The sequence below is a fragment of the Colossoma macropomum genome, unplaced genomic scaffold (genome assembly GCF_904425465.1).
Source record: "Colossoma macropomum unplaced genomic scaffold, Colossoma_macropomum, whole genome shotgun sequence".
Lineage (NCBI taxonomy): Eukaryota > Metazoa > Chordata > Actinopteri > Characiformes > Serrasalmidae > Colossoma > Colossoma macropomum.
Genome location: NW_023494792.1, coordinates 49,060,961 through 49,074,180, shown reverse-complemented (window position 1 = coordinate 49,074,180; position 13,220 = coordinate 49,060,961). Strand labels below are relative to the sequence as shown.

General features: G+C 40.4%; 1 protein-coding gene across 1 annotated transcript in view; it reads right to left on the bottom strand.

The window, feature by feature from the left end:
- The window catches only part of dgki (diacylglycerol kinase, iota), a 93,812-nt gene that overhangs the window by 15,478 nt on the left and 65,114 nt on the right, over positions 1-13,220 (bottom strand). Inside the window, exons 10-20 of the mRNA XM_036577440.1 lie at positions 11,427-11,522; positions 11,226-11,308; positions 8,479-8,539; positions 7,038-7,151; positions 5,237-5,362; positions 4,728-4,806; positions 4,133-4,188; positions 3,924-3,986; positions 3,594-3,667; positions 2,582-2,693; positions 1,852-2,051 (exon numbers count right to left, since the gene is read on the bottom strand). Coding sequence (XP_036433333.1) covers positions 1,852-2,051; positions 2,582-2,693; positions 3,594-3,667; positions 3,924-3,986; positions 4,133-4,188; positions 4,728-4,806; positions 5,237-5,362; positions 7,038-7,151; positions 8,479-8,539; positions 11,226-11,308; positions 11,427-11,522 — 1,064 coding nt within the window. The remainder of the gene's footprint in view (positions 1-1,851; positions 2,052-2,581; positions 2,694-3,593; positions 3,668-3,923; positions 3,987-4,132; positions 4,189-4,727; positions 4,807-5,236; positions 5,363-7,037; positions 7,152-8,478; positions 8,540-11,225; positions 11,309-11,426; positions 11,523-13,220) is intronic.

Sequence of the window (13,220 nt, the reverse complement as noted above, 5' to 3'; positions counted from 1 at the left end):
CAGCCATCTTGAAGCCTGAATGTTGTTTATTTGTCCATATTTAGCAAGTAATGGAAATAAAAAACAAGTAACAAGTAACAAAAGCACAGCAGAGCTTGAAATACTTCACTGGGACCTGCCTGCGTGGGGGCTCAGGTCAGGTCCCAATTTCACCTTTGGGTTCTCATAGTCCACCTCCAACTTTAAACAGATTTGACCATGGATTCTGCTTCATTTTTTCTCCTTACTTAATATACCTCTTTAATACCTGGCATGCCTGAAGCCCCCTCATATTGTTAACAGAATTTAGCATTAAGGAACGTGAAGCCCACAATCACAGGAAAATGGCTGTGAAGTAAATAACACAAATTGATTTAGGAGAGGACAATTTACATCAGCCAACCAGACATTTAAATTTATTTTATCTGGTTAAAAATAAATTTTTATCTTATAAGTAATTTGTTCTATGTACAGAAAGAGTTTTATGAATGAATGAGGTGAAGGTTAACATTATGCTATTTCAGCACCACACAGATAACAGCCCAGTATGGAAAGTTTATCCATAAAGATCCACAAAAAACATTTGGGATGTTGCTCGCCTCACAAAGCATTGCTTGATGAATAAATTCATGGAATTAAAACTTAATTCTGGACAGCTGATTGTTTTATTATATTATATGATTTAATGACAGTTACTATTGTTGCTACATGGTAATTTAACTGGCTCTATCATTAAAAACATGAGCTTTTATTCAACACCATTAATGATGATGAATCAGTTCAGACAGAATGTAGTTATAGCTTGGGTCAGTTTCGGACTCAAAACCATGATGTGGACTGGGTCAGGTCGGACTGGGACAGGAAGTACTTGCGCTGTATTTAGGTGCAGACCAAAATTTTATAATACGGACAAAATTATTACTCGGTAGGTTATATGCTTATTTCTTTACTGGAATAATTATAAGCTTCATCATAAGCTATAATAGCATCATAGCTTAAATGCAAGACTACATAAGAAAACTTCAGACTTCAAACGTGTTGATGTGATTACATTTGGCATAATGGAAAAATTGTGCAAATTAGATTTTTCACCAAACTACCGCTTTAAAGAAAGAAAAAGCAAATGTAACAGAGAGAGAGAGAGAGAAAGGCGTGCTAAGGCACTGCAGAGCACAACACATAGGAGTGAAGAGGGGTACGTTGATTAGTGCTGTTCAAAAGGCTCTTTAGACAGGAAACAGTGATGCAAGGAGGAACTGGGAGCTTAAACAGGGAAAGACTAACAGCAGGCAGAATCAGACAGGTTAGTTACACAACCTGATACAGCCACCCAACTCTTATACGTTATGTGTATTTGTGTGTGTATTTTGTTCTAAAGGCAGAGCTTTGACTCATTTATGGTACAGCATGTGTGTAACTAGCTAACTAGCTGTCTAACTAAAAAACTATCTAGCTAGCACACCAACTGCCTGGATAACAAACAAACAAGCTAACAAATTTATTGTTAAGCTAATTCATTCATTCTTGTACATTCAGCAAGGTGACTGTTCATCATTACTCAAGTAGCTTCTGTACGCATCATTGAAAGGGGGGAAACTGGCATTGACCCACACCAGCAGGATCTCATAAAGACATGTATGTATATAAAGTAAAAGGCCTAAAGCATATCCTACATACGTAAGCAAATACAGGGCATATTAAACAGGGCTGCTACCGCAGTATAACAACAAATGTTTACTAGTACCAGAAGGATTAGCTCGATCACAGTGACAATATTTCAGCTGAGCTGTGGAGATGACCACAGGCAAAAAAGCAGGGGAGCTATGTATGAGTGGCCCTTTGCATCTGTGTGTGCACGTGTGAGCATCTCACTCGTTGAGCAGCGGGACTGAGGTGCGTCTCTTGCTTTTCTGCACCATGTTGGCCTGGTTGCGGAGGGAGATGCGGAGTGTTGAGGGCGCCAGGCGGCACGGCTCTCCATCCACCTGAACAGGAATGGTCTTGTAGGTGGTGAGAGTCACCTCCCTGCACTGGTGCAGCCGCTCCCCGTGGCCTCCGACCTGCAGCGCCGCCTGGTGGCCAGGAGGAGTAAAGAAAGGTTGTGTGAACATCTGTTCAAAAAAGTTTAATGAAAGTTTTCTTTGTCAGCTTGCAATGACTTATTAAATAAGTAACCGTTTAGATCTTGCTATTTTTCTTTGCACAACTAATAAAAGTCCAACCTTGGAAATAATGCCAAACCTCATGCATTTGATTCCTTTTGTTATGATGTCAGCACTCATCAGCACTCAAACCTTTCAGCTGTTTGAACCACTTTTTACTTGAGCCAAAAGATTTTACACAATGGTTTGGAAAAGTTAAATTATTAACTAGGCAAAATCTGCTCTTCATACTTAGGACACTTTTATGAACATGAAGCAAAGTGTCAAAATATAAAGTATTAGCAAATAGCTGTTTTATGTCAATAAAATCTTTTCAGGACTTTTTTACTGCTACACTGAAAAGTAAAAGAAGACAAGGTGTCCGTAAAATAGACAGGCAGTGTATGTTCACCAGCAGTATCTATCTAAGCAGGCAGAGTAACTGGAGTGGAGCTACGTACCAGGGAAGCCATGGTGAAGCCGATGACCTCAATGTAGCCATCATCGTGCCGCTGAGGTTCAAAGTCTCTGTGGTCTCCTGTGTTGCCCCAGGGCATGGTCCCCGCACAGTACCTGTGAAGGAGGTGTGATGCAAGTTTGTGAGAGTTTGAGGTGGAGGGTGATGACCAATGATACCCAGGTCGAAGAGGTCACATGTGCCGAAAAACCCTCAACGCTTAGAAGACAATAACAAGTTATAACGTAGTTGATTGGTCTAATCAACTACGTCACCACAGTGTTGCTTTTGTCTTTTCTCTCATTATTTTATAAGTTGTATCAGCAGTCCATTTGATCCATATGCTTGTTACGGCCTTTATGTTTACAGAATCAAGGACTTTTGTCTGACAACAAATGCAGTGAGAGACTGACAGGAGACGCATTTAGAAGCCATGGAAATGTTAGGTATAAACAACTATATATCTCGCTGTCAACTTATGATCTGACAGATGATAGATGATCCGATGAGATACATGGGTGCCCCTGGTCAAATGAGATGTTTTGTTGATTTCCTACATGTGACATCTATTCATCCTCTACAGAACACACTTCTGCACATTTTTTGTGCACAACTACTGTTTATTTGCTGAATTTAAAATATAAGAAAAAATCAAACTTGAAAAATGATCTGTGTAGAAGTTATGGCAGCTTTTATATTTCAATATTTTTCCCCCAATCTTTTAAGCTGTGCAAATAATGGAAAAAAACGTGCAGTACAATTTGCATTAAAATGCCATATCTAAGTCTGATCTTTGCAGAGAATGTGCAACTTATTTGCACTTTCAAAATTAAAAAAAAAAGTAATGACTGGGGTTATTCAAACTTTCGCTTATAACTGCAACTATATACCTATACATGAAGACAAGAGTGACAGATTTTACCCATACTGAAAAACATTTAGAAAGACCCACAACACATTGGTAGTGAAAACCCAGCATGATAAAAGGTTTATGGTGAACATGATTATATGCACACCTGGGAATATTTAAGAAGACGATGCACTGGAATTTCAGCTCCTGGATCTTGGCAGTGAGATCTGTTCCATCACACTTGGCAACCCGATGAGAAGGACGCAGAAAGAGGTAAAGGAAGAAAACAAAAACGGCACAAAAAGCAGATAAACAGTGTCAGTTATGGGGGGCATTCTTACAGGGGGAATGTCACACTTTGGTAAGATTAGTAGTGTGTTGGTGGGCTTGTGGCACCCTTCATTACTGCTACAGCTAATGGAACGGACAGGGCACATCAAAATCAGTACGCCCGCCCACTCAGGCCAGAAGCTTCCGACAGGCCCAGACCACTCACCACCACTCTGACGTGCTTGGACAGGTCCCTGGAGCTCCTCTGCAGGAAGTCAGAGAAGGCAGCCTGAGGGGACAGCAAAACACACACACACAGAGAGACACAGTCATTTTCTTTCTCTACTTCACTCTCTTTTTTATCTCTCCAACTCTCTCTCTCACTGTTTCTACAGAGTCTCTCAGTCAGTCACTCAAGACTGGAGTTCTACTCACCCCTGCATAGAACATCTTGTTGCGGAAGCGGCTGTTGAATTTCTCGGGGTTGGCCTCTGCATGGTAACAGAAAGACAGCCATGTTTGGTAACATGTTCATTTCACTACAGTTTCATAGTTCATTTCATAAAAATGGACAGAAGTACAGAAGAATTTAGACTTCATAGTGGATGATGTTTTTATCTATGTAACATACTGTTGTCCACTTTTATAGATAACAGTATGTCATTCTGTGTCAGAAACCACATAAGCAACTCTATTTGAAATTACTTAACAACTCGACACAGAGGCTGTGACACTGAAATGGATCCCTACTCTCACTCTTGTACTGTGTTATATGGAGAGATATTAAGTTCACCAAAAGCAATAAATATGCATTAATCAATAAATTAATTCAGACACTTTTTTATCATCAACCTGCATCAGTATTCACCAGCTGCAAAAACAAACCAATATTAGTTGCTGGAGCAAGGCTAAAGCTCTTAATCATAGCTGTCATGGACGTAACGTTTTGAACAACGTAGGGGACGAGGACCCAGAGAAATGTATGAAGTTTGATAGCTATAATAATATTACATCTCATAAACCTACTGACCTCTGGATTCGTGGAATTCGAGTGTGACGTGGGCATCAAAGCCAAGGCTGAAGTAGTTATTGAACACATTCAGAGGAAGCTGGAGAAAGAGTTAAAAAGCATTTCAATAATAAGCTTAATATTTTCCCCTTAGGCTGACTTTATACAGTGAAACTTACACAACTAGCTACATGTTGTGAGCTGTCTGCAGCATAATTTCTGTGCAACCTGAAAGTTAAACTAAGTACTTCAAAAACAAAGCTGAATGCAATACATTCAAGTAGTTAGGAAATTAACAGCTCGTATTTTTTGATACGCTGTATCGTTCTTGTTATAAAGTCACCTGTGAGGCTTCAACTGTTGCGGCTAAGCTTCAAATGAGCTGCAAGTGCGCTTCACATTATGCAACTCGAGTACAATTTAGGTTCAAGCAAATTGAAGTTGCATGAAAGTTTGACTGTGTAAAGCCAGTCTTGGGGTCTAATTTCCAGTGCTTTGAGTGGTTATGACATCTGAATGACCTTGCTCACCTTCTGTGTGCCCTCTTCGGGCTGGACAGGTGACCACTCCACCTGCAGATTCCAGCGATCCAACTGGACCACTGTACCATCCTCAACATGGCACAGGATCTTAGACACCGGCTCGTCTGTGTAACCCTGAGAGAGAGTAAGAGAGAAAATAAAAGAGAGAGAGAGAGAGAGAGAGAGAGAGAGAGAGAGAGAGAGAGAGAGAGAGAGAGAGAGAGAGAGAGAGAGAGAGAGAGAGAGAGAGAGAGAGAGAGAGAGAGAGAGAGAGAGAGAGAGAGCGTATGTATTGAGTATAATGTCTCTTTAAAGCCTTTATAAAGCCATTACCTGCCATTACATTGACCCACAGGGGCTTTTTCCTCAGGGGATAAATAGAGGTCTTGAATGTATGAATTGAGATGATTACAGCATCTATTCTAATATACAACAAGAGAAAGACTGCAAGCAGGTTATTGCCATTACTGTGTCAATAACAGTATTTCAACTGTAGCATGAGAGAAAGAGAGAGAGAGAGAGAGAGACTTCACAAGGTCACTGCTTGCTAGTCTCCAAACCCCTGCAGTCAGCAGCAGTGACAGTACGTGCTTAAGAATAAAATAATGTCATTTTTTCTTGATGCACTTGGTTAGTATTCTTCCCAATTAAACCCACTCTTACTAATCCAGCTCTGCCTTCAAATCCTACAAAATCACACTAAACCATAAGCTGAAATTGCTGTTTGTCTTCATACGTAGCAAACAAGCAAACAAATAAGCAAAAAAAACAAATCTTATCCCGGCAGCTGCTCGTCATGTCTCAGTGTCCCATTTACGATATTCAAAAAGAAACAATCGTTCTTTTATTCATCTCTTCCCCCTGAACAACATCAGAATGCGATTTCCACACGGATTTAGCGTGGCATTCATTAGTGAACATAATCATTGCTAATAACCCCCCACCCCCCACCCCCCGTGCCTCTGTGGTACCCTCAAGACCTGCCCCCCCACCCCCCCCTCCACTCCCTTCTTTCTCCTTTCTCCCCTCCTCCTTCCCTCTGCTCATGTCTGCTTTTGAAGCAGCTTGCATCTACAGAGGTTTAGGAGTCACTACGTGGAATATATTTAGCCCACACTCATTAAAAGGCTTGCTAATTAGCATTAGCAACACAATTTCATTACACTCTAGCTCAAAGCCTCAGAAGCCTAGAGGGCAGTGCTCAGGAAGTAAAAGGCAGTTGTTTGCGGAGATAAGAGTATCACTCGTACACATGCTCATACATGAGTGCCCTGTGACATCACATCCAAATTAAAGGGTGCATGATTCAGATGATACATACACTGCCACTGGCTTTAGGAATCACTTGTCATATTGATAACTGTTATTCAGTAATAACTTATACAGTATAGATACCAACTGATAGTTTATTTAAAATTTAAAGAACAGTGGTATGTAAAAGGCGCACTGGTCAAATGACGTTTTGTTGATTTTCTAAGTGAAAATAAATTAACGCATGAACACAAGGGGACATACTTGTACACAATTGCACTAATGCACAATTACTGTTACATGTGTCTGCCATAAAATTTTTATTTTCTGTGCTGTTTTTGAAATAAAAGAATTTAATGTAGTACGTGGATGAAAAAGTAAAGGGGGAAAATCTAGACTTTAGGATGTAAAATAGAGTAGTCTGAAATTAGCATCATTGTACAAAACTGGTTTGATGTCAAAGCATCTCCATTTGCCAAAAATAAAGATTTGTAAAAAACAGAATTGCTCATATGTCTTGCACGTCCTATCGCGTGAGGCCAGAATAGAGATAACTCACTCCTCCCCAGTTGAGCGTCCTGGCGAGGTCATTTCCTGTGCCAAGAGGAAGCACTGCCACAGGAGGCTGTGGGTTCAACTGCAGTTCATCCAGAGCAGACAGGATCCAGCCCACCTACAGAAAACAGCACACAAACACAAACATGAGACTCATATCTTAACATGTCTCACAAAATATCTAATTATATCCCAACATACACCAACATATACCAACATATGACAACATATACCAACATATCTCAACATATTCCAAATAATATTAATATATCCCAGCATATAATAACATACCCTAACATATCTCAATATATATCTCAACATGTCCCAACTTATATCAACACATTCCAACATATCTCAACAAATCCTGACATATCCCAGCATATTCCAACAAATCCCAACATAATCCCAACTAATATCAACATATCCCAACATATCTCAATAAATCCCAATATAGCTCAATAAATTTGAATTAGGGCTGTTAGATTCCAGAAATTTTAGGCTCGAGTTTATTCTGATTCCAAGAGACAGGAATGAACGGAGTTGATTCCAAGAGTCAAATCCACAAAACAGTCTCGATTCCAAAAATCAAGACATAAAGAGGGACACCTGGCAAAAATAAGGACTACAGCATTAATTATAATTGAGGAATATGAAGTTTGATTTCATTAGGAAAGGAAATTTGGATTTGGAGAGCTAACGCTAGCTAAATTAAGCTGACTAATGGGAGCAGGCTAAGTCGTGCCTGATTCTCCTATTAATTCCTTCAGGTGGGTAGGTGTTTTGGCAATGAGAATGTTGTTTGACTGTAAGCCAATTTTTCATTTTAAGCCTATTTTACATTGTAATTTGTTTTCCACTTTGTCTAAAGTAAAACACAGCTGGACTATTGATGTTTGAGCTGTGGAAGGATGCGTTTTTCATATAGGCTATCTGGACAGTGACAGCAGAATATCTTAAACTTAAACTTAAAGTGCAGGGTACGTGGGGCAAACTTGAACGTCACTGTGTGGAGTCAAGCCCAAAGCTTTGGAGTCAGGTCTCGATTCCCAAATGTCTGGAATCAAGAAATTGATTTTCGATCCTAGCCCTAATATAAACACATCCCAAAATATCTCAATATATATGTCCACCCTCAAATTAAAATATATGAAACACAGATGAATGGACCAACAGAAACAACCCAAAATGACTTGGAAAAAAACTCTGGTTCCATTGATTTATATTAAAAGTAAAGTAAGTTTTTCCTTCTCCTGTAAAGGTACCATTTTGGAGATAAGAGGTTTTGTTCCGAAAACAGAAATATAAGTACAATAACTGTAACTACAGTTGTGTGAAAATTAACATGTCCCCTACTTGCTATTCCTCACATCTCTCACCAGGGGGAGGTGTTTTCTAAACATTTCAAATGCTAGATTCAGGAGACACACAGCCACATTTAGGCTTACCGTCCCGTCTCCTCCACAGGCAAGGATGCGAAGATTTGGCACTTTCCTGTACAATTCCAATCTGGGAATGAAGATGGAAACCGAAATGAATAAAAGACCTTGATGTCTGTATTACAACAATCCACCTATGGCATACACCGACTGGCCAATTCATTAAGTACAATGCCTTGAATCTACACTCTTTGTCCATTTTATCAGCTCCCCTTAACATATAGGGGGAACTTTGTAGCTCTACATTTACAGACTGTAGTCCATCTGTTTCTCTGGATACTTTGTTACCCTGTTCTTCAATAATCAGGTCTCCCACAGAGCAGGTATTATTTGGGTGGTGGATCATTCTCAGCACTGCAGTGACACTGACGTGGTGGTGGCATGTTAGTGTGTGTTGCGCTGGTACAAGTGGATCAGACACAGCAGTGCTAGAGTTACCCATTCATGCTGTTGACAGAATTTAGCAAACCAGGCCTCACAAGGTACAAAGGCCCATGCTTGTGAGAAAATAAAATATGAGAAAAATACAACAGCACATTACAGAAAGTTCACTCAAGACAAAAAAAGGTTGGTCAGTTGGTCAGTGTCCAATGTCCATTGCTTGATGAACGGCTCATTTTTATTTATTATTTTAATCCATGATTTGATGATAGCTATTATCATCATTATGCTGTAATCTGTATGAATCTAAATGATAAAATCTTATCAGATTGTATATACACTTCAGATGAGGACGGGCCTGTTCGGGTCAGTTTCATGCAGGATTTTGCTGGGGTTGAGTCAGTTTTGAACTCAAAACTTGATGATGTGGTTCTGGTCAGTTTGGGTCAGTCTCAGACAAAATTTTGTGGGCTCAGTCATGTTTCCAAAGAAGACAGTTGGTAGAGTGAAAACATCTCATATATTCACTAATGCTGGATGATTCTAGAAGCCTCTGTGCTCTCTGAACAGGGGGCTCACAGGGTGATCAGTGTGCTGCTATCTGCTGCTCATAAAGCCCAGTTAAAGCCCAGTTAAAGACCAGTGTATGTGTGTGTGTGTGTGTGTGTGTGTGTGTGTGTGTGTGTGAGCAGAGGGACTTTAATCACAGCTCTGTCAGGCACAGCTCAGCGGTAACCCTGCAACCATCCAGCTGGGTTCTGCCCTCCTTCACTCCCTCCATCCCTCACTTTTTAGCACTCTCTCTCTCTTTTATCCTCTTATCCTATCCTGTCTCTCTCCTTCCCTTGCTCTTTTTCTCTCTCCTTTTCTTTCTCCATCCCTAGCACTCTCTTTCTCACCCTCACTCTCTGTCTTTCTCTTTCTCTTGTTCCCTTACTCTTTCTTTTTCCCTCTGTTTTTTATATATTTCTGCCTCTATCTTCTTCCCTTCCTCTCTCGTTCTCTCCTACGGTCACCTCCCTTACTCTTTCTCATTCCCTCTATTTCTTTATATCTCTGCCTTTCTCTCTCTCTTTGTCTCACTTCACTTACTCTTTCTCACTCCCTCTATTTCTTTATGTCTGTCCCCCCTCTCTCTCGCTTCCCTTACTCTTCCTCCGTCCCTCTCTCTCTCTCTCTCTCCCTCTCCCTCTCCCTCTCCCTCTCCCTCTCAAGCTGCACTGTCAGCTCTGAACAAACAGCAGAGCCCATGTGAGCGGCCCAAACAGCTCAATTAAGCTGCAGACCAGAGCAGGAGACTGGTGGGATCTGAGAGCAGACAACAAAGCAGAGAAGCTTCTGGAAGACTGAACTCCACTGCATAGTTACCGTTGCTACCTAATTAAAGTGTTAACAACAGAGAAATGGTGAGTTTAAGAACAGAGACAGTGAGAGAAAGAGGGAGAGAGACATAGGGAAAGAGAGAGATCATTTTCTTTATTGTTATATATGTGTATGTTGCTTGTTGCAATGCTCTGATACAAATGTAAATTGTTCATGTGAATAAAGCAAATATTGAATTGCAAATATTGAAAATTGTGACAGAGAAAGGGAAAGAGAGTAAAAGAGAGAGAAAGAGAGAGTATGAGAGAGAAAAGCAAGAGAAAGAAAGGGAGACGGGAAGCAAGAGAGAGACACAGAAGGGGGCACAGAGAAAGGAGATGGGAAGAGAAAGAGAAAGTGAGCAAGAGAAAGAGAGAGAAAGTAAGAGAGACAGAAAATACAGAAAAAAGAATATGAGAAAAGAGAAAGTGAGAGAGAGAGACATAGAGGAGACAGAAGTATGTGAGAGAGAGAGAGACAGAGGAAAAAGAGAAATTAAGAGAGAGACAGAAAGAAAGATATATATATATATATATATATATATATATATATATATATATATACATATATATATACATATATATATATATATAGAGAGAGAGAGAGAGAGAGAGAAACAGGAGAAAGCAAGAGTATGACAGAGAAAGGGAAGAGAAAGAAAGAGAGAAAGGAAGCAAGAGAGACACACAGAAGGGGGACGAGAGAAATACTCCAAGAGAGAAAGGGGGATGTGAAGAGAAAAAGAGAGAGAAAGAGGGAGACAGAAAATAGAGGGAAAAAAAATATAAAAAAGAGAGAGCAAGAGAGAGAAACAGAGACAGAAAGAGAGAGTGTGAGCGAGACAAAGAGGAGAGAGAAAGTATGTGAGAGAGAAACATGGAAGAAAAAGAAATCAAGAGACAGACAGAAAGAGAGAAAAGAGAGAAAAGATAGATCGAAAAGAGAGAGAAAGAGAAAGTGAGATAGTGTGGTCAAGGAAAGAGAGAGGGAGAGAGAGAGGGAAAGAGACGTACGCTTCTCTTGGCCCTCCCTGGGAGAGATCAAACACCTGCCGAGGATTCAAAATCCACATGAACATCTGCAGCAACTTGGTCCCCTGACAGAGAGAGAGAGAGAGAGAGAGAGAGAGAGAGATTAGGAGAAAGTGAGAACCCCACCAGCTTTCTTTCCTCCTCTCTCATTAGTGTGTGTGGAAGGTAAATGTCTTTGCCCACCTGATTTCCCCCACTCTTAGGGTTAACAAACACCAGCACAGGCTTCATTAACGGTGAAGGTAGCGGCTTTAATATGAACGGTCGCCATTTCGACTCCTGCAGGAGAAAACAAGTTTTATATGAACGCATATCAATGCAGGTACTCACACTTACTCACACAGCTGCTGTAAGCCGTTCCAACAGATGTCAGAGAGTAGGGGTTAGGGGAAGGGAGACTTAAAAAAAGGACAGCGATGTTTTGACAGGAGCTAATCACATCAACCTGTTAAGCCCCACCTCCAGTTGGAGTCGCTCGGTGTGTCTCAATTTGAGCACCTCTGTTGTGCGCCAGCCACTTTTACTGCTAGTGGTATGTTTACACTGGAAAATGCAAAGAAAGGTAGTGCACTGTTAATGCCTGGATCATGCACACCTCATTTTGTGCGTGAAGGGAGGAGTGAAGTATGGTGGGAGCTCTAACTAGGAATCTCAGCTCTCTCAGCTGGGAATTGCTATTTGGAAGGTCGGTATGGTGTTCTCACCCCCGAGCTCAGCGTATGACATCAAATCAACATGGCTGCTCGTACCATCAATATTAAAGAACCCCTTCTCTGCCTTTAAATCATATATGCTTTAGATAAGTCAACATACAAACACAATAGTTGGTTAAACTGTAACAATGACCATAAAGTTCACTGTTTGGAGAAGGTAAATACATCGTGGAAGTTAGTTATCATGCATCTCACTAATGTTAGCTTGCTAGCTTGCTGTTAACAATATTCACTTTCATTTTTCATGCAATTCTGAGCTCGATTTCCCATGTCCGAGCAAAGTCGAACACAGCATTAGTCAATGTTTGCTAGTTTTTGAGTTTTTTTATGACATACCCTTAGGACAAATAGTCCTAAAACACTAGCAAAAACTAGTTAACTCTAGCTAATCAGCTAACATTAGCTAAAATCTGTGCTGCATTAACTAGCTAGCATATGTAGCTTGCAACTCATTAGATTAGTGTTAGCCAGATGACAGCTAGCCAGCTATCTTCAGTAGTTAGCTTAAGTAGTTAGCAATTCATTCAACTTAGTGTTAGCAAAACAATAGCTAGCTATCTTCAGGTTGTAACTGGCTGCAAAATACCAAAGCTGCTCTATTTACTCCATTGCTCGGGTGCCAAAGAAGTTTTCAGAATGGCTAACATACAAGGCAAGACCACCACAACAGTGTACAAATGTGAGTTAGATGTCTTTGCCCTTCAATGTTATTGATTTTAAAATTAGCAATGTGTGGTCATCTAAAGACTATTCGAGGGGATTCAAAGACATGAGGGACTATGTGGTCATCCGAAGACTATTCAGGGGGGATTCAATAATGTGAGGTACTATATTGTCATCTGAAGACTATTCAGGATTAATTCAATAACAAGAGGTACTATATGGTCATCTAAGTACTTTTCAGGGGGGATTCAATTATGTGAGGTACTACATGGTCATCTGAAGACTGTTCAGGGGGGATTCAATAATGTGAGGTACTATGTGGTCATCTGAAGATTATTCAGGGGGGATTTAATAACGTGAGTCACTATGTGGTCATCTGAAGACTATTCAGGGGAGACTCAGTAATGTGAGGTACTACATGGTCATCTGACGACTATTCAGGGGGGATTCAATAACGTGAGGTACTATGCGGTCATCTGAAGACTATTTGAGGGGATTCAATAATGCGAGGTATGTTGTGGTCATGTTGAAGGCTTTTCAGGTGTGATTCAATAATATGAGGTACTGTGTGGTCATTTGTCATTTCCTTTAGTGCCAAATT